Raw genomic sequence first — 19,430 nt, 5'->3', positions numbered from 1 at the left:
ACACAAAATAAACCCTCAAGAGACAGGATTTGTAAGGGAAAAGAACCACCAGGAGAGGTTTTCCCAGTCCTTTGTCAGAGGAAATATTTGGGGTGGTTAAGAGTCAAGATGATGTGAGGATTGCTCTCCTGTGCTATTTCAGACATGTGGTTTATATACATATGTAAGTGTGTTTACCTTGTGCACTTAGGATCACTTGTTTTATATTTGAGACCTTAGAATTCTTAGAACAACTGAGTACCAGTTGCTGGAAATTACAAGTGAGGGAAATGTTTTTGCACCCAGGTCCTGCTCCCAGACTTCCTGAGAAGCACATTTCCTGACTCTAAGCACATTTACTAGGATATAAGCCCTTTTAAACACACTAGGACTTCCTTCTGTGTAAACGTGTGTAGGATTTTGCTGTAAAATTGTATTTCTTAAGAAGGTAGCCTTTAAAAAAAGAAGTAGATCTGTTGCTTGTTTAAGCACTGGATATGGGAGAGTGAGAAGGACAAAGGATCAAGGTAAGAGAGAAAGCAGAGAGAGAGAGAGAGAGAGAGAGAGAGAGAGAGAGTAAATACAGAAACAAAAAGCTGCCCAGCCTACCAGCAATAAAAACAACATGTATGAAAGAGAAAATACCTAGCTAGGGCCCTTTGAAATGAAATGGGGAAATTCCAAGGAGAAAATCCCTCTGTGTGTTTTTCCATAATGTGTTACCTGGTGTGGTTTCCTGCATTTTTCAACTCAAGCTAAAACTTCATACAGCAATAGCGAAGGTTGGCAAGTGGTGTTGGGGTCTTCCTCTGGAGGGTGAAGGCACTGCATGTCTAGGAAGGCAAAGGTTGGCTGCACTTCTGCTGCTCTATGGTTTGTTCTCTAGGATGCAGTTGTGGTCGGTGTGGGGTGGGCGGGTGCCAGTGCTCACCTGATCGTCCCATCACTGGCATCGCTGTATCTTACTGGGAGGTGGAGGAGCGAGGTGGCAGCAGGGTCCGTGTTGTGCAATCTCACCATCAGGAGCACTGGTGGGTTTACACCATGCTAACCTTCCCTGTCTCTTGGGTAAGGCATAGCAACTCCCATGATGGGAGGTGAGGTAAGGGGGAAGAGTGTTGTGCGAAAATAGAGCCGTTATAAGTTGTATGTAAGTCATAAGCCGAAACATTGTCCATTAGAGTGGAACTTCGGTTTTTGAGTGTCTGGGAAGCGGAACAATTTGGAACACGAACGCCGAAAACCCAGAAGTAATCGCTTCTGTTTTTGAATGTGCCTTGGAAGTTGAATGGCTTCCACTGCATGTTTTTCCATTTTTTTCAATGGATTTTGCCGACCACCCATGGATCCTTGGTTTTCAAACGTTTCGGAAGTCGAACGGTCTTCCAGAACGGATTACATTCGAAAAGCAAGGTTCTACTGTACCATGATTTGGCAGAAGCTTTCTTGGTTAACCTAGAGCATTAGGCTAACATTCAGATTGGTTTTATATTTGAAAAGCAAAATACCTTACTCTTTCTTTCTTTCATTCATTCATTTCATTGTGCTGGGGAAAGGGCATAGAAGCCTTTGACAGTGTTCTGGTTTGTCATGTAAATAAAAGTTGAATTGTCCCTCTTGCTTCATCTGGACTTTCCCTTTAGATAACGTGAAGCCAGATCATTTAAATAAGAAGGTTGGGCCTGCCAAGATTAACTAAAAGTCTGTGGCCTCCAGGCAAAGGTTTCTTTTGATCTCCTGCCCCCTCACCCACACACATCCCAATTATCTTTTCTTTTCTTCAATGAGGCAATTTGTGGGTGAGCAATTATATCCACAAACTGGTAGGTTTGAGCACTAAACTCAAAGCTCAAAGAACGGACTTCGCCCTGATATGAGAATATGGATAACGTTCTCATGCGCTGAAAGGAATCTGTTTTTCACTGGGTTTTTCTCAAACTGTGGTCCGGAAAGGTGTGTGGGGATGGAAACCCAGAGGGGAATGGTAGCATCTAGAACAGGCATAGGCAAACTCTGCCCTCCAGATGCTTTGGGACTACAACTCCCATCATCCCTAGCTAACAGGACCAGTGGTCAGGGATGATGAGAATTGTAGTCTCAAAACATCTGGAGGGCTGAGTTTGCCTGTGCCTGATCTAGAAGCAGATGGTGCCTTACCCCTCCAAAACCTCCATAAATTTCAAGGGAATTTATATTGCCCTTTCCTGGGGAACTGCCTCTGTACCAGCCTCTTACTTGCTCACCAGGAGCTGAGATGGCTTTTCACCAAAGGGACTAAATTCTGTACAGTTGATGGAGTTTAACAAATGTTATGGGGTTCAGTATGGGCCGGCTCAGCATTGCCATTCTGGATCACCAAAAATAGAGGATCTGGTACGCTTTTTATTGGGGTGTCCTTTCTATTGAGATCTGAGGATCTGCTACCTTGAGCCCCTTAGTGTTGGATTACTAATAACAGCTCTCCTTTCAGCATTCTTTCTGTATTTTTATCTTCTGAACTGCATTGAGATCTTTGGATGACGGGTGATCTATAAATCACCACCACCACCACCACCATCATCATCAATGTGTATTGGCCAGAGAAGATTATTATGTGACATTTAGGACTGTGAAATTTGTTCCATTGGCTGTAGGGAGGCAGAAGACACTTGCCATTTGAGATGATAATGAATGTTAATAATAATAATAATAAGTTTTATTTATATCCCGCCCTCCCCAGCTGAGCCGGGCTCAGGGCGGCTAACAACAATCAAATAAACAATCAAATAATAATAATACATGTTGATCAGTAGTAATAGAATAATTTCAGTATGGTTCAAAGTATTTTGCATGCACCTGCTTTGTTATTACTGTTTTAATGGTATGTGTGAATGGCCTGATTGACTTAATGAGCATTAAGCTTTGTGAATCAGGGCATACAGCGCGGGTGGCACTGTGGTCTAAACCACTGAGCCTCTTGGGCTTGCCAATCAGAAGGTCGGCAGTTCAAATCCCTACGATTGGCTGAGCTCCTGTTGCTCTGTCCCAGTTCCTGCCAACCTAGCAGTTTGAAAGCACACCAGTGCAAGTAGATAAATAGGTACTGCTGTGGTGGGAAGGTAAACAGTGTTTTTGTGTTCTCTGGTTTCTGTCAGGGTGTTCTGTTGCGCCAGAAGTGGTTTAGTCATACTGGCCACATGACCCGGAAAGCTGTCTGTGGACAAACGCCGGCTCCCTCGACCCGAAAGCGAGATGAGCACCGCAACACCGTAGTCGCCTTTGACTAGACTTAACCATCCAGGCATCCTTTACCTTTTACCACATGTGTCAGTTCCCATGAAAGAAGGCTCCACTTAATTAGATCTGTTCGTTGTCATGTGGGCACTGGTCCTATGCACAGGATGGGAATAACTCAGGCTTGCAACCTGACACATAGGAAGACATTGGAAGCTACCTTATACGGAGTCAGAGCACTGAGTGATCTAGCTCAGTGTTCCCTACACTGTCATCAGCTCTATGGGGTTTCAGACAGGGATATTTCCCGGTCCTCCCAGACAATGGCAGGGAGTGAAGCTGGGACCTTCTGTGTGTGATCTATCACTGAGCTGCAGCCTTCCCCCACAAACCACTGAGCTATGGCCAGGGGCGAGCTAATCCTCACGTTAGAAGAATTTGGTTCTTGTTCCTTTGAACAAATGCTTCTGTTTGAACAAATGCTTTTAAGCCGCTGCTTTGCAGTGTCAACCGAGGGCACTCTCTGCTCCTTTGAGTTTCATTCTTCTTAAATTGTTTGCTCAGCAACAGCGACACAGGTGGGCTTTTCTAAGGAGACTCCCCACCTGTTCGGCAGCAGCTGTTGCCTGCATAAACCGGACAGAAAATTCCTGAAACTGTAGCTTAATAATCACACATTGGTTCGCTGGAAATACACTGCATTATTCAATTTAGAAATTCCCCTTTGGCGAGCTGACAAGTAGTTTTTCCGGACATGTGCCACAGGCAGGATGAGTCATGGCTTTTCATTTTGCTTCCTTATTTCTCCCCCCTCCGGAGCCCTTATTTAAAGTCTGTGACATTGGCTAACGATAACAGAAGTGGCTTGGGAACGGCCTCCTTCAAAACTCTCTTAGAAGAAGGATTCTTAACTTGCATATTCACCACTTTTTCATTATTATTATGCGCTTGCAGGAATTTGTCACGGTCTTGGTGCGAGACCCTCGGATAAAAAAGGAAGACTCCTGGCATTCACATATAGACTATGAGATCTTCATTCATGTAAGTACACCAGCTACAGGGGAAATGCTTTTGCAGCACTTTTGCCCATGTCCTTTGATAGCTATGTATATATGCAAACTGTGCCTTACAGCGCATGAGACAAGCGGTGTCTTTAAACTGATGTGTGTGTGTGTGGGGGGGGTGCTAACCCCCAGTTCAGGGGCCCGATCAGCCCCTCAAGCCCGTTTTTCTGCCACCTTCCTTCCCAATTCCACCACTTTTGGTGGCAGCAGGAAAAGGAAGGGGAAAAAAAAGGAGACACAGCACTGTGGCGGTCGCTGTCTTGACGCACACAATCCTTTCCCTGGTTATCAGCTCTGATGTGATGCTTTTGGTGGCTCCACATGCCCTTGAGGTTTAGCTGTGGTCTCAAGCCTTTAATGTGGCAGGCTCTGACCTGTGGAACTCCTTGCCAGTAGAAGTTTGGCCATACAATCCAGAAAGGGCCTCTGCCAGCCAGTTCTTAACCCAATGGTGTCTGACATTCTTTTATTGCAATGTTGTGTTTTTAGTCTGCGTGCTGCCTTGTGATGTTTTCTACGAAGGTGCCAATTATGCTGCCGCCCAGTATAACTGAAGGAGTGTCTCCGCTCCCATCGTTCAGCCCGGACACTGAGGTCCAGCACCGAGGGCCTTCTGGCGGTTTCCTCACTGCGAGAAGTGAAGTTACAGGGAACCAGGCAGAGGGCCTTCTCGGTGGTGGTGCCCGCCCTGTGGAACACCCTCCCGTCAGATGTCAAGGAAATAAACAACTATCTGACTTTTAGAATACATCTGACATTAAAACATTAAAGCATCAAACATTAAAACTTCCCTAAACGGGGCTGCCTTCAGATGTCTTCTAAAAGTCAGATGGTTGTTTATTTCCTTGGCATCTGATGGGAGGGCGTTCCACAGGGCGGGCGCCACTACCGAGAAGGCCCTCTGCCTGACAGATGACCCCTCAACCTCTGTTTAAAAACCTCCAGTGGAGGAGAAGCCACCACCTTTCTTCAGATGCAGAAAGGTATCTGAAGTTAAAAAGAATACAATTAGAGTCTTTGGGAGTGTTGTTGTTTTTTCTACTAAAACACAGACAGTTTTATTTAAGTACATAGGGACTCTGTCTTACTCCAGGCCCACACTGGGGAGAGTGCTGTTTCGAATAACTTGATATTTTTGTTAAGGCAGTTTATTATTGGGTAGTTATTGAATCCTGTACCCTAGTTTTACCTGCTTCAGATGTAATGCCCAAGTCTGAAGGCTGCAGCCACCCTTTTGAATTACACCCTATTGTCTGAATCCACATACCTGCTCTTTTCCCACACGTCAGTTCTTTTCATCCGCTCCTGGTTTGTGCAAATTACAACTTGCCCAGATCTGATTTCTTGGCATAAATTGGGTGGAAAGGAAGTGTAGCATTATGCACAGAAGTGTCATTTCTGATTGTTCGAGCTGCAGTTTGGAGAATAATCCTAACCCTTCCTTTCTCCCTGTGGTCTGGAGCTTTGATATGTAAGGAGAAATAATCTTCTTGATTTAATCCAGTACGCTAGTGAGACTAGGAAAAGCAATCACATGAGTGATAACACGGGGCATAGTTTCATGAGCAGGTGATGCATTTTATCTTTCAGGCAGCAATTGGGTGACTGACTTGGTCTCGTGAAGCAGCTATCACTGGCACCTGTGATAATTGCATTGTATTTAATGGAACAGGATAAGGACATTGGTGGAGATATAGGGAAGCACTTAGACTTCTAGGAGTAAGAATCAGGATGTTGGACGGGCTTTAAAAAAAATGTAGACTTTAATAGTTTGGTTCTGTCGCTACTCACAACAGCATCCACAGTCTTCCTCAAACATTACATGTAGTAATAATAATAATAATAATAATAATAATAATAATAATAATAATTTATTTATTTATACCCCGCCCATCTGGCTGGGCTTCCCCAGCCACTCTGGGCGGCTTCCAAAAAAATATTAAAATACTGTAATACATCAAACATTAGAAGCTTTCCTAAACAGGACTGCTTTCATATGTCTTCTAAAAGTCTGGCAGTTGTTGTTCTCTTTGACATCTGGTGGTGGGGCATTCCACAGGGCGGGTGCCACTACCGAGAAGGCCCTCTGCCTGGTTCCCTGTAACTTGGCTTCTTGCAGTGAGGAAACCGCCGGAAGGCCCTTGGTGCTGGACCTCAGTGTCTGGGCTGAACGATGGGGGTGGAGACGCTCCTTCAGATATACTGGACCGAGGCCGTTTAGGGCTTTAAAGGTCAGCACCAACACTTTGAATTGTGCTCAGAAACGTACTGGGAGCCAACGTAGGTCTTTCAAGACCAGTATTATGTGGTCTTGGCGGCTGCTCCCAGTCACCAGTCTAGCTGCCGTGTTCTGGATTAGTTGTAGTGTCCGGGTCACCTTCAAAGGTAGCCTCACGTAGAGCGCATTGCAGTAGTCCAAGCGGGAGATAACCAGAGCATGCACCACTCTGGCGAGACAGTCCTCAGGCAGATAGGGTCTCAGCCTGCGTACCAGATGGAGCTGGTAAACAGCTGCCCTGGACACAGATTTGACCTGTGCCTCCATGGACAGCTGTGAGTCCAAAATGACTCCCAGGCTGCGCACCTGGTCCTTCAGGGGCACAGTTACCCCATTCAGGACAAGGGAATCCTCCACACCTGCCTGCCTCCTGTCCCCCCAAAACAGTACTTCTGTCTTGTTAGGATTCAACCTCAATCAATGTATCAAATTCAGTGTATCAAAAGAACTGTGGTGGAAACATGGCCTTGTGCTTTAGATGATAATTATTTTAACCTGGCAGTCACATGCAAAGGTGTTCCCGTGATCTGATTCAAGGTTCTCCTGGATTCTCTGTTTAACTGTGGATTGTTTGGGACGGGGTTTGCAGATTCTGGTCTGGGAACTAAAATCCTCTTTGGGATCAAGGGGATTTCTAGGCCTTGGCAAGTACATTGGCTGAAACCTCCACGTTTTCCACTTGAGTTGCAGCTCCAGCAATTTGCACTATTCTGGCAGTTTTAGAAGGCACTTGTTAGGTGGCACAGAGGCCTGCGGTTAAGAAAGGGGCCTGCTGAGCATTTGCTACCTCGCCATGCCTTGCACTCCTCCTTCCGTCAACTTCTGAAGCTAAGCTGGTGCCGGACATATTGCACTGCTTTCCTTTGGACCACATCAGCGAGGCTGAGGTCTTGTCACGTGGACTGCCTGGGACCTCTATACACGCTGCCCAGGTTTGCTTCCCAGGAAGGTCACTTTACTGCCGCTAGTGTAGCAGTTTGACTTCACCCCCAGAGGCATGCTCCATTGGATGGATGCAAACAACAAAGTTCTTGGGTATTGGGAAGGCGGTGCATCTTCGAGTCACAATGAACAAGTCCTGCTTCTTTACAGACAAACAGCATGTGCTTTACGAGGAAAACGTCTTGCGTCCGGCGGCGCTTTCGAGAATTCGTGTGGCTTCGCCAGAGACTTCAGAGTAACGCAGCGCTAATGTGAGTCAATGTCAAAATGTTTCTGGAACTCTCTTTATTAAAGTGTGCACCTAGCCTTTTCCCTCTCCCAGAGGGTAGGTTAAAAACCTCATTCTTTTTCTGAAAGAGGAATAGGAAATACATACGCTTCGGGTTACATACGCTTCAGGTTACAGACTCCGCTAACCCAGAAATAATACCTCGGGTTAAGAACTTTGCTTCAGGATGAGTACCGAAATCACGTGGCAGTGGGAGGCCCCATTAGCTAAAGTGGTGCTTCAGGTTAAGAACAGTTTCAGGTTAAGAACGGACCTGCAGAACGAATTAAGTACTTAACCTGCGGTACCACTGTATAGCCTTGATCTAGTGTTGGGGGCGGGGGGGGGGGAGAAGCGCTTGATCTTTCTTGCCTCCTTGTCAGGGCCGGCCCTACCAATAGACAGAGTGAAGCAGCGTCCTCAGCACAGGAGATGTTGGGGTGGGGGAATGGCAATAAAATGCTAGAGGCTGTGCTGTGTGTGCCACATGCCTTGTCCCCCAGCCTGCTTCCCTCAGAGCAATAAAGGGCGTGCTCTGTTTCCAGTGTTGAAATAAGATTCAGATGCCAGTTCAGTTGGCTATTGCATGCAGGATGTGCAGGGCTTTTTCTTGTCCTTTGCCTTGGGCAGCAAAATATCTTGGACCGACCCTGCACCATTAATCAGCGTTATATGTTTGCAGGGTAGGGAACATGGAGAAGAGGGAAGCAAAGTCTTCCATTCAAACCATCCCTGTGGTGCCTCTGCCTTTCCCAAGTTTCTTGTGCTATTAATAATATCCTGTATTATTTATGAAGTCCTTGACGTTTCGCTAAGTGCTGTGCAAGGTAAAGGATGCTGAACGTTTTGCTAAGTGCCTGGCAAATAATTAAAACAGACAGGCCTCTGCCAGAACAACTTAACATATTTTTTTTACATGGCAGAAAGGAAGGAGAACATTTTGTGGACGAGGTACAGAGGAAGCTACAACCTCAGTTATACATGAGAAGGATACCCACCCGTTCAGCAATGCACATGCAATCCCAGTTTAGTGTGGGTACTGTGGTGTAAACCACTGAGCCTTGGGCTTGCCGATCAGAAGGTCAGCAGTTTGAATCCCCGCGACAGGGGGGTTGTTCTGTCCCAGCTCCTGCCAAGCTACCAGTTCGAAAGCACGCCAGTGCAAGTAGATAAATAGGTACCACTCTGGCGGGAAGGTAAACGGTGTTTCCGTGCGCTGCTCTGGTTTTGCCTAAGCGGCTTAGTCATGCTGGTCATATGACCCGGAAAAACTGTCTGCGGACAAATGCCGGCTCCCTCGGCCAGTAAAGCGAGATGAACGTTGCAACCCCAGAGTCGTCTGTGACTGGACTTAACTGTCAGGGGTCCTTTACCTTTACCTTTTAATCATGAACAAGCTGTGATTTTTCATTCTCATTTGCTGGGCATAGTTTGTCAATTCAGACATCGCACCAAGCCATAGCTGAGCTCTCTTAACTATGGCTTTGTGTGTTGTCTGAATCGAGCTACTGTTCCTAGGAAGCTGGCTTTGGTCATCACACAGATAGCACATTCAGAACACTCCTCTGCCGGTGAAACTATGGTCTTGAAAGCACATATGGCCACCACGTCATGGAAGCCAAGAGGTCTGGGTCAGTGCCTGCATAGGCCATGCCTGGGAACCAAATATATGTCACCTTGTTTTCCAAGACGGAAGAAAGCTGAGATAGCGATGTAAAAATATATATAATTGCTGAGGGAGGGAGGAGAAAAGGATAGGAGAGATACCGCCATCTAACACTTCATGTATCAAATGAAGGAGAGTGTAGTAGCCCATGGAAGCTGTTGCTGCAGTGTTATCAGCTAATATTTAGCTTCCCCTCAAACGGTTCATAGCTTTTTCTGCAACAAACGAACATGGCTGCAACTCTGAAGTTTGCTGTCAAAGTGTGTGGCTATTAGCTTTGCCAGGTGTTAAGTAGTTGCCCATAGAAATCCCAAGTCAGTATTGTTTCATCTGAGTTCAGCAATCCTTTTAACCAGTGCTATTTATCTAGAAAAAGATGTGTTCACCAGGAACGCCTCCCTTGTTCTCTTATAATGGCAATGGTGCCCACCTAAGAGGTGCTGAAACTTGAGTTCCGGCTGAATCCCCCCCCCCCCCCGCTTTTAACAAACAAACCCACAAAAGCATTTTTATCCATGTTTTTCATTTTGGGCTACTCACGCTTTCTGGTTTGTGTGTGTGTGTGTGTTTTAAAGACAACTTCCAGAACTTCCAGCCCGAACGCCCTTTTTCAACACCAATAACCCCCAACACGTGGACCAGCGCCGACAAGGCTTGCAGCAGTTCCTCCAAAAGTGAGTGCGCTTGCTTCTTCTTCCCGTTTGGTGGTTTTCTTGTTTTAATGAGTTCATTAATTTCCGGGGCCCTCATCCCTTGTACACGACAGCCACCTTGTGGCCACAGTTGTGCATTTGCACAAGCTCCCAGGTAAGGGGCTGCATAAAGTGGCTGAGATGCTGAGCACACTCTGCTTCCATTCCTGTAACGTTTTGTTTACTCTGGGATCCCCTCCCCCTTTTACCCTTTGAAGGAGCACTGCATGTATGTATGTTTTTCTTGAAATGTGATACGGTGAAGGAACTTAATTGCCACTCCCTGCTGCAAGCTCAACAGATGTAAAACAGGCAAGAGGCTTAAATTGTCCTTTTTTGCAGCACAAAGAATATTAAAGCCTTACTTAAATAAAGAGGCAGCATATGTATTGTGTTCGGTACTGTATTGTGTTCGGTATGTATTGTCTTGTGATGAGGATTGCAGCATCAATGGGAGTTTCACAGCAATAATTGCTCTTTTTTAAATATTAATTTTTATTAGTTTTCCACATTTTAACAAATCCATACAAATTATTTAAATTTAATACACCCCCCCCAAAATACCGTAGGTTTCCCACTCCCGTTACAAACATATGTCCTGATATTATTGCTTCATTCTTCTTCTTTAATCACCTTCTCAACCTTCTATTATAATTGCTTTTTTAATGTACCTGCAAATTAGAAGCATAGTCCTCAGATTTCATAAGAACATAAGGCGAACGTGCTGAATCAGGCCAGTAGCCCATCCAGTCTAGCATCCTGTTCTCACAGTAGCCAACCGGATGCCTGTGGGAAACCGCCAAGCAGGACCTGAACACAAGACCCACACTCTTCTTTTCTGTGGCTTCCAGCAAGTGGTATTCAGAAGCGTTTCTGGCTCTGATTGTGGAGGCAGAGCTGAGCCATCATGGCTTGTAGCCATTGAAAGCTTTAATCTGTATGATTTTGTCCAACATTGCCTCCTGTGGCAATGAGTTCCACTGCTCAACTATACACTGTGTGAAGCTGTACTCTCAGTTCTGAATCTTCCAGCCTGCAGCTTCTTTGGCTGTCCTTGAGTTCCAGGGTTGGGAGAGAGGGAGAAGAACCTCTTCTCTGCCCTCCTTCTGTATGCCAGACATAATTTTATAAAGGACTATTGTGTTAACTTTTCTCTAAACCAGTGTTTCCCAAACTGGGGCCTCCAGCTGTTTCTGGACTACAGTTCCCATCATCCCTGACCACTGGTCTTGCTAGCTAGGGGTGATGGGAGTTGTAGTCTCAAAAACAGCTGGAGACCTGAGTTTCCTGAGCTCTAAACTGAGAAATCCCCAATGGTGCAAGCTTTTTTCATAGGGGGATTGCTCCATCTCTGTGATCATTTTGGTTGTGTCCAGCAACCATGCGGCTGCTGTTGAACCTTCTCCTTTGGAATGGTGAAATCGATTAGTAACCCTCTTGAAAATCAGTGGTGCCACTATGGTCAGACTTGGGGCAGACGTCTAGGGCTCTGCAACAGAGCTGCTTAACTCTGTAAGACCATTAAGTCCACAGTGGTCCTAATGGTCACATCCTGTGACCAGGCTTCCTCTAGGCATCTGTTTGGCCGCTGAGAGAATGGGATGCTGGCAGGGCCGGATTTAGGTTTGATGAGGCCCTAAGCTACTGAAGGTAATGGGGCCCTTTATATGTCCAGCTGTCCTTTGTCAACAACAAATTGTGGCTGTTTTTTGTGTTGAATATATGCTACATGGTAATTTATGGACCTAATAGGTATCTCAAGCCATTTGCACATAACAAAGTAGTATTTTATCAAAGTAATTGTTGAACTTATATTTTGGAAATGTACATCCAGGTTTTTTTCCCCTTTACATTTTTGGGGCCCCCAAGCTATAGCTTCTTTATTTTATACGTAAATCCGACACTGGATGCTAGACTAAGATGAGCCTATGGCCTCACTCACCAGAGCTCCCCATATGTTCTTATATAAAATTACGACGATTGTAAATCCATTCACCAACCCTTGTTCACATGGCCAATCCATCTTTGATGGCCATTCAGCTGTTAAAAAGAATCTTGCTCAGGTCTATGGGCCAACACTTTTTTCAGCTGTAAAAACAATCCTATTCTAACACAGTGGAACCTTGGTTCTCGAACTCAATCCATTCCAGGAGTCTGTACGACTCCTGAAACCATTCGAAAACCAAGGCGCAGCTTCTGATTGGCTGCAGAAGCTTCCTGCACTCAAGCGGAAGCCGCTTCAGACGTTCGGCTTTTGAAAATGTTTGAAAACCAGAACACGTCTGGCTTTTCAGCCTTCGGGAGCCAAAACGTACGAATACCAAGGCATTTGAGAACGAAGGTACGACTGTATTGTGTTATTGGTATCAGATGCTGTGAATAGCACTCTTGTCATAATGCTATATAACTACATTCATTTTTTTTTTTTTTTTTTGCTATTGGCATGCTCAGAACAGTTTATTTTTGCCAAAATAAACCAAATTTCATATTTGATCCCCTGTCCCCTCCACACCTTTAGCTTCTATCCTGTCCCATAAAGCTTCCCATAATTTTTCTTCACCGCAGTGAGATTACCTAGGAAAGATCCAGCGAGGGAGAGCACTGATGTACTTTCATTGCCTACAGCTGCCATTTTTTACTGGCGCAGAGGACTCTTATTCATAAGCAGGATTTATAACGTCTGGGAGAAACAGCTAGGATTATAGCTCCTGTTACAGTGTTTATACAAGCATTCCCTTCCATCCTGTAGCCACATAAACATCAGTGCGCTGATCGTCTGATGGAGGATCTGCCTTGGGGTGTCGCAAACTGGAAGGGCTGGGGAATCCCCCATCTGTGCAATGTGTAGTGAGGGGTGTGGGATCCTGTATTTATGTTCCTTGGCTCGTGGGTTGAGCAGGAAGATGGAAGAGGAGAGAGTTGCATTGTGTAATGGAGCATAATTCATAAATAAGGGATTCCCAGCCTTTCCAAGGTGCAAATTCCCTGGAAAGGGAAGAAATGCTCAAAATAAACTACCGATTTTAGCCCAGAGATGTAAGAGAACTATTACAGCCAACAGGAAAATTGAAAGCACGTTCCTAAATTAGAATTAAGAAGCCTCACTCACATAAGAATAGCCTCTGAATTGCGTAAAGCAATTATGTGACCTTCTTGGGCACCCAAATTGTGCCACTTTTTAGATCAGGACTTCCGCCCCATCTAAATTTCCTGCTCACAAGCCATTTCTCCGCCCACAAAACCCTTTCCCCCCCAGTTCCGTGGTCAACTGAGGGCCACAAAACACCCCTGGATTTACCCTAGGGGCCATTAGTTGCTCACCCCTAGAAATACGTACAAGACTGAATAGCATTAGGGATACCTGTAATCATGGGACAACTATGCAGACTGGTTTTTCTACAGTGAATATAGCTTTAAATTATTGTGCGGGGTTGGATCAAATGTTCCCATGGTTGAGGTTTGCGGGCTTGTGGACAGAGGTTCCCTGCTTGCCAATGGTCCCTGGTTTCAATCCCTGCCCTCTGCCTGGATCCCTGAGGAGACAGAAGAACTAAATGGGTAGAAAGGCAGCTCCTTATATTTCAGAGGAGCTAAAGGTGTTCAGAGGCCTGCGGCATTCCTGGCGAGCGGAATCTGTGCTTGCCCTATTCAGAATTTTGAGGGAAGGGCCAGAGCCTGTCCCTCAACATTGGACATGCTCTGTTCTCCTACTTTGAAAATCTAAACCAGAGGCTGGGTTTTTATTAAAGTGAACGAGCAGGCGCTCCCAATTAATTAATTTTTACACACAGGCTTTTTGTCTCTCTCTGCAGAGCCAGCGCAGCACCGACATAAAACGGTCTGCAGCTTTTATAAATAGCCGTGGCTGTTTCGGTGCCAGAAGATGCTTATGGCCTGAATCTCTGGAAACACGGAGGAGGGCAGCGAAAAAGCAGCCTAGGGTTCGAGTTCCAACTTTCTGTGGGGCTCCCCCCCCTACTGCATCTCGGAGAGGGAGGAAAGGGAGAGGTTCCTGACTAGAATGTATGCCAAACCATAAGTCCAGGCCCCACACAAATTTCTGTTGATAGTGTCTGACTAGAGTGGTACATCTACCCTCCTTGAACAGATGCACAGTCTATGAACTAGTCGGCAGTGTGAACTCTGGTCTCTTACGGGGGTTGTTTCCGTTTATTGGAGCAAATGAAAGGAAACCGCCCTTCCTAAGGGAAGGGGATGAAAGAGGACCCCACCAATGTTGTGGAAGCTTAGGTAGGCCCATCGCTGCTCTCTCTGGCATGATTATACTTCCTTCTGTCTGCTGCCATGGGAGAGAGGGCAGAGGAGCGAGCCAAGAATACCTGTTGCCAGAGGCAAAACTAGGCTTTACTTCTCCTGGGTCAAAGACCCAGTTTCGCACCCCACCCCCCCAAAAAACCATTTCTGTACACACACACACACACAGGCTCAAGGGTGCTCCTCTGGAGGTTTCACACGGACAACCCCCCCCCCCCAATTACGGCGCTGCCCACTGCTGAGAGTAGCAACAGGTTTTTTTTTTTAATGTACCAGATTTTCTGCAGAAAGGGTGAGTGAGTCCGCATAACATTGGGGGTTGTGGAATGTGTGCTGGAATTCAATGCCCACAACATCATGGGGACAGGGCCGGATTTAGGTTTGATGAGCCCCTAAGCCAGTCTTCCTCAACCTCGGCCCTCCAGATGTTTTGAGACTACAATTCCCATCATCCCTGACCACTGGTCCTGCTAGCCAGGGATCATGGGAGTTGTAGGCCAAAAACATCTGAAGGGCTGAAGTTGAGGAAGCCTGCCCTAAGCTACTGAAGGTAATGGGGCCCTTTATATGTCCAGCTGTCCTTTGTCAACAACAAATTGTCGCTGGTTTTTGTGTTGAATATATGCTGTATGGTAATTTATGGACCTAATAGGTCCATACGCAACGCAAAACACTGTTGCTGTATGTAGGTTTTATTTTATTTTTTATCTTATATTTTGGAAATATACACCCAGTTTTCCCCCCTTTAAACTTTTTTTGTGCCCCCCCAAGAGAGTGGGGCCCTAAGCTACAGCTTGTTTAGCTTATACGTAAATTTGGCACTGCATGGGGATACTGTTTCATACATTGGGGTCCTGCAGTCAGAACCCCTCTGCAAATCCCCTTTCTTGGATTTCTTGCTATTAACCACCTCAGGGGAAAAAATTTGGATTTTAAAACAAAAATGGCAGTGATCCAAATTCTCCCCTAAACTATGAGGATGGCTATTATTCCCCCCCCCCCATGAGATAAGTACGAGAGAATGCATTTTTAAATGCAACAAAACCAAAGAGGGGTTTTCCAATGTCAGCAACAAAATGACAAAGTCACAGGAAACAATTAAGATATTAAGTGGAACAAGCAAACAGAAACAAAACCTACCATGGCCACTATATAATAACAAACAAGGTACACTGTGTACAAGACACTGGGATGATCCAAACAGTACACTCCAAATAGAAAACAAATCAATTCTCCAATAAATATGGAACGAAACTTCCAGAACTGGAACTCGTTTCATGCTTTTTCAACCAATGGCAGCCAGGAACCCCTTATTCTCAGTAGAGCATGAGACCCTTGATCTCAGGGTTGTGGGTTCGAGAACCATGCAGGGCCAAAGTTTCTTGTGTCGCAGGGGGTTGGAATAGATGACACTTGTGGGGCCTTCCAACTCTACAGTTCTAGGATTGCCTCAATTCTCTAGAAGAATTTTTCTCTCTCTTTCTAGGTGGTGTCAGTACAATAGACCCTGAAAACATACATGTAATTTGTATGCTATCTTTTTTTTTACACATGGAAAACTCATTTCAGTTTTCAATTTTGTTAAAAGTATTCTTTTATTATTATTATTTGCATTTTTAAATATTTTTTTGGGTAAACTTTATTGTAGCCTCCGTTTCGCGAAGATTCCTGCTGAAACATCTCTATGTGTGCACTCAATAGAGGGCACCAGAACACAGGCTGTGTTTGCTTGTTTCTGCGGTCTTGCTTCGCCTCCTCCTCCTCTGCTCCCTCCCTTCCGCTGCCTTCCCATCATAATATGATGTAAATGGGCTGAGTAAATTTGTTGAAAACAAAATCAGAGTGTTAACCTTCTGCACACATGCAGGCCTGCATCTGTCACTATATTGGGTTACAGAAGATACAGGAAATCTTTAGTTAGGATTAAGTTGCGCTGCTCAGCCATATGCTCTCCTCCAACAGAACAGTGTGTAATATACCTAATAAAATCATGTTGAAAAGAACCAGATTTTGGCCTCTGTCCAAACAAGACCAACCACATGTTTTGCCTTTATTAAAACATACTTGTTTTTAGCTCGGGGAGGAGGAATTCATTCTGATTCGCGCATCCTGAGCCCTCTGCGGATGGTCTAAAAGCAAACATCGCAGAGATTACTTTATGCACAAACTGTTCTTTGGAGGAGCCAAAAGGTGGGTTTAGGCTCCCGTTCCAGCAGAGATTAGGATCTTAAAAGCCTCTTTGCATGCAAATGCCCCAAGCTTTATGTGAGCCGGGATGTTGACCCACGAATATAAGAAGCAACAGAGAGCGCCTCTGAGCATGCGCAGACTGGTATTCCCTTCCACCACTAGGTAGGGAAGAGTGCGGCCACTAAACAGGCCTCAGGCCCTTCATGGGTCCATACAGGCGTGTACGAAAATGTAAAATCTGTAAAACCCTTTGATTGTATCCCACTTTAATAAGAGCATTGAAGCCTTATATATATCTATTTGTTCTTCTGTAAATTCAGGTGCTCTGCAGGTGTTGCCATTTTGGATTTGGCTGGTAACGTCAAACTGCAGTGTGAAAATTTAGTCCTCTTTCTCCATGTCTCTTGCCCTGGGGTGTTTTCCTTGAAAGATACCCTGCTCCCATCAGCTAGGTTAAAGAAAGGTAAAGTGCCCTTGGACAGTTGAGTCCAGTCAAAGGCAACTATTGGGTGCGGTGCTCATCTTGCTTTCAGACCAAGGGAGCCGGCGTTTGTCCACAGACAGCTTTCCAGGTCATGTGGCTAGTATGACTAAACTGCTTCTGGCGCAACGGGACACCATGACGGAAACCAGAGCGCACGGAAACTCTGTTTAGCTTCCCACCGCAGCGGTACCTAGTTATCTACTTGCACTGGCGTGCTTTTGAACTGCTAGGTTGGGCGGAGCTGAGACAGAGCAATGGGAGCTCAACCCGTCACGGTGATTCAAACCGCCAGCCTTCTGACTGGCAAGCCCAAGAGGCTCAGTGGTTTAGACCACAGTTTAGACAACCCCACTTTGTGCTGAAAGAATGCAGAAGGAGAATGACTGTGTTGGCTATCCCTGCCAAACCCTCACTGCTGATATAAAGGGTGCTAATTTCTCCCACCTTCTATGCATGCCAAAGGGGTTTATACATTTGGAGGCAAAGAGGAGATCCTGATTGGGCCTGGATCTCCCCTCATATATGCCTACAGTAGCATGCATGCAGACCCCTTCTCGCATGTGCTGTGTTCCTCTCAAGATATGAGGCAGGCAAGCAAGACATTTACAGCTACTTGTGGTTAGTTCTGCATGAAGCCTGCAACTTAGGATCCTAGAGTTGTAAGGGACCCAGGGGTCATCTAGTCCAACCCCCTGCAATGCAGGAATCTTTTGCCCAATGTGGGGCTCGAACCCCCTAGTCCTGGGCATCATATATTACCCAAACTGGTTTGAAGTCTATACTGTGATACTGGTTTCATAATTTTTGACCTGGCAATATATTGCAAAACATGGGGTGGGTGTGGGTGTACCTGCTAAGCAAAAATCACAGTGTGGGGGAAAACTCTGAAGCCAGCCAATGCCTCTACATAACTCCATCCTTCATTCAGACATTGTGATATATCGGTATATCCTGATGTTTAGCTGGTGATATATCACAATGTTGAAAACCAGATATCACCCAGCCCTAGAACCTGTGACCCTAAGATTAAGAGTCTGATGCTTTACTGACTGAGCTATCCCAGCATTTAACTTGTGCACATTCAGATTTATGCGCCTGGCAATAATAATAAAAATAGGGCACAGGCATCCAGGAAAAAAGACTTTGGCAATCCTTCCCACCATTGCACCCAAGGTCTGTTAAGGTGATTTTGACATTAGGCATGATTCCCAGAACATAACCCCCAGGGCTTACTATATACTAGTAGACCCTCTTAATGCAAAAAATATCGGAGCCCCACGGTTTATTTCACAATAAAAAGCTTGGGGGAAAGATGATTTTAGGGCATGTGGGTGAACAAAACCCATATTTCAGTTCACAGGTTGACTCAGCATCGACATGTTTGCGCTGCCAAGTTCCTGTACCTGTTGTTTAAGGGGCGTCTTTCTGATTTATTATTTCTGGTCCCTTCACTTCTTTCGTAACCTCCAGATGGCACTGTTAAGCAGAAAAGAGAATAACTGTAAAATAACGAGCCTAATGCAAAATAAAATTGGAAATTGAATTATAGCTATTGGGTAGGGGCAGGGAACGAGGAGGGGGGGGGGGGGAAGAAGGTAGCCTTGAGGTGCTGACCAACCTGTGCTTTTATCACTTCTGTTTGCTGTTCCCAAGTGTTAGGTTACCAGCAAGTTAATAACAGGGCTTCGTCGGTTCAAGGCTTAGCAGAATTGCACTGGACACAAAATAAAGCTAAAATGAATTTCTGTCCAATATCATTGACATTAGTGCTCATTACTTTTGTGGCGCAATGCCTCAAACCATCAAAAATCAATTTTAAAGATTACCGATTATTTTATAAAGAAAATAAAATACATTTCAAACAGCAACAAAGCAGTAACAGAGTATACTCTCATGAACAGTGACTTAGGCTTTAGTTGGGTTGCAAAATCAAACTACTGATAGCACCATTTATTATTATTATTATTACAAAAAAAACTGCTGAGAACTGAATTGCATGCATGCGTGCTGTATTCAAAAGTCTTTTTTGTTACAAAACTCTGAATTTAAAAATAGGGATGTCAGTATGTTGTTTTTAAAAAAATTCTTCATTCTTCCTGATCTTGCAACAAATTTAGAGAGCAAACACTGATAGTTTCCTTTTTTTAAAAAACAAACAAACCAATGCTACTGCTTTTTTGTGTCAATTATGGTTTGAAGCCATAGAAGCTACTGAAGGCATCAAGAAAGGTTTCTGAGTTAAGATTAAGACCTAGTGAGTTTGATGGAAGAATCGAGCAACCCTTTCTTCAATGTAAAATGCTTAACTTTGGCTACAATTTGATCCGTTGTTTATTAACAGAATTCAATATATCACATGGCTTAAGAAAAGTCATTCAT

The 19,430-nt window shown here is 45.0% G+C and overlaps 1 protein-coding gene across 3 annotated transcripts in view; it reads left to right on the top strand.

Moving 5' to 3' along the window:
- SNX10 (sorting nexin 10) overlaps positions 1–19,430 on the top strand; it is a 48,204-nt gene that overhangs the window by 24,203 nt on the left and 4,571 nt on the right. For all 3 annotated transcript variants that reach the window (XM_082193562.1, XM_082193561.1, XM_082193563.1), the window contains 3 exons: positions 4,147–4,233; positions 7,627–7,727; positions 9,986–10,084. In XM_082193562.1, the coding sequence (XP_082049688.1) occupies positions 4,147–4,233; positions 7,627–7,727; positions 9,986–10,084 (287 nt within the window). The remainder of the gene's footprint in view (positions 1–4,146; positions 4,234–7,626; positions 7,728–9,985; positions 10,085–19,430) is intronic.

The sequence above is a fragment of the Podarcis vaucheri genome (genome assembly GCF_965113315.1).
Source record: "Podarcis vaucheri genome assembly, chromosome: 12".
NCBI classification, from domain to species: Eukaryota; Metazoa; Chordata; class Lepidosauria; order Squamata; family Lacertidae; genus Podarcis; species Podarcis vaucheri.
Note: the sequence above shows the minus strand (reverse complement) of the source record. Positions and strands in the feature narration are given on the sequence as shown.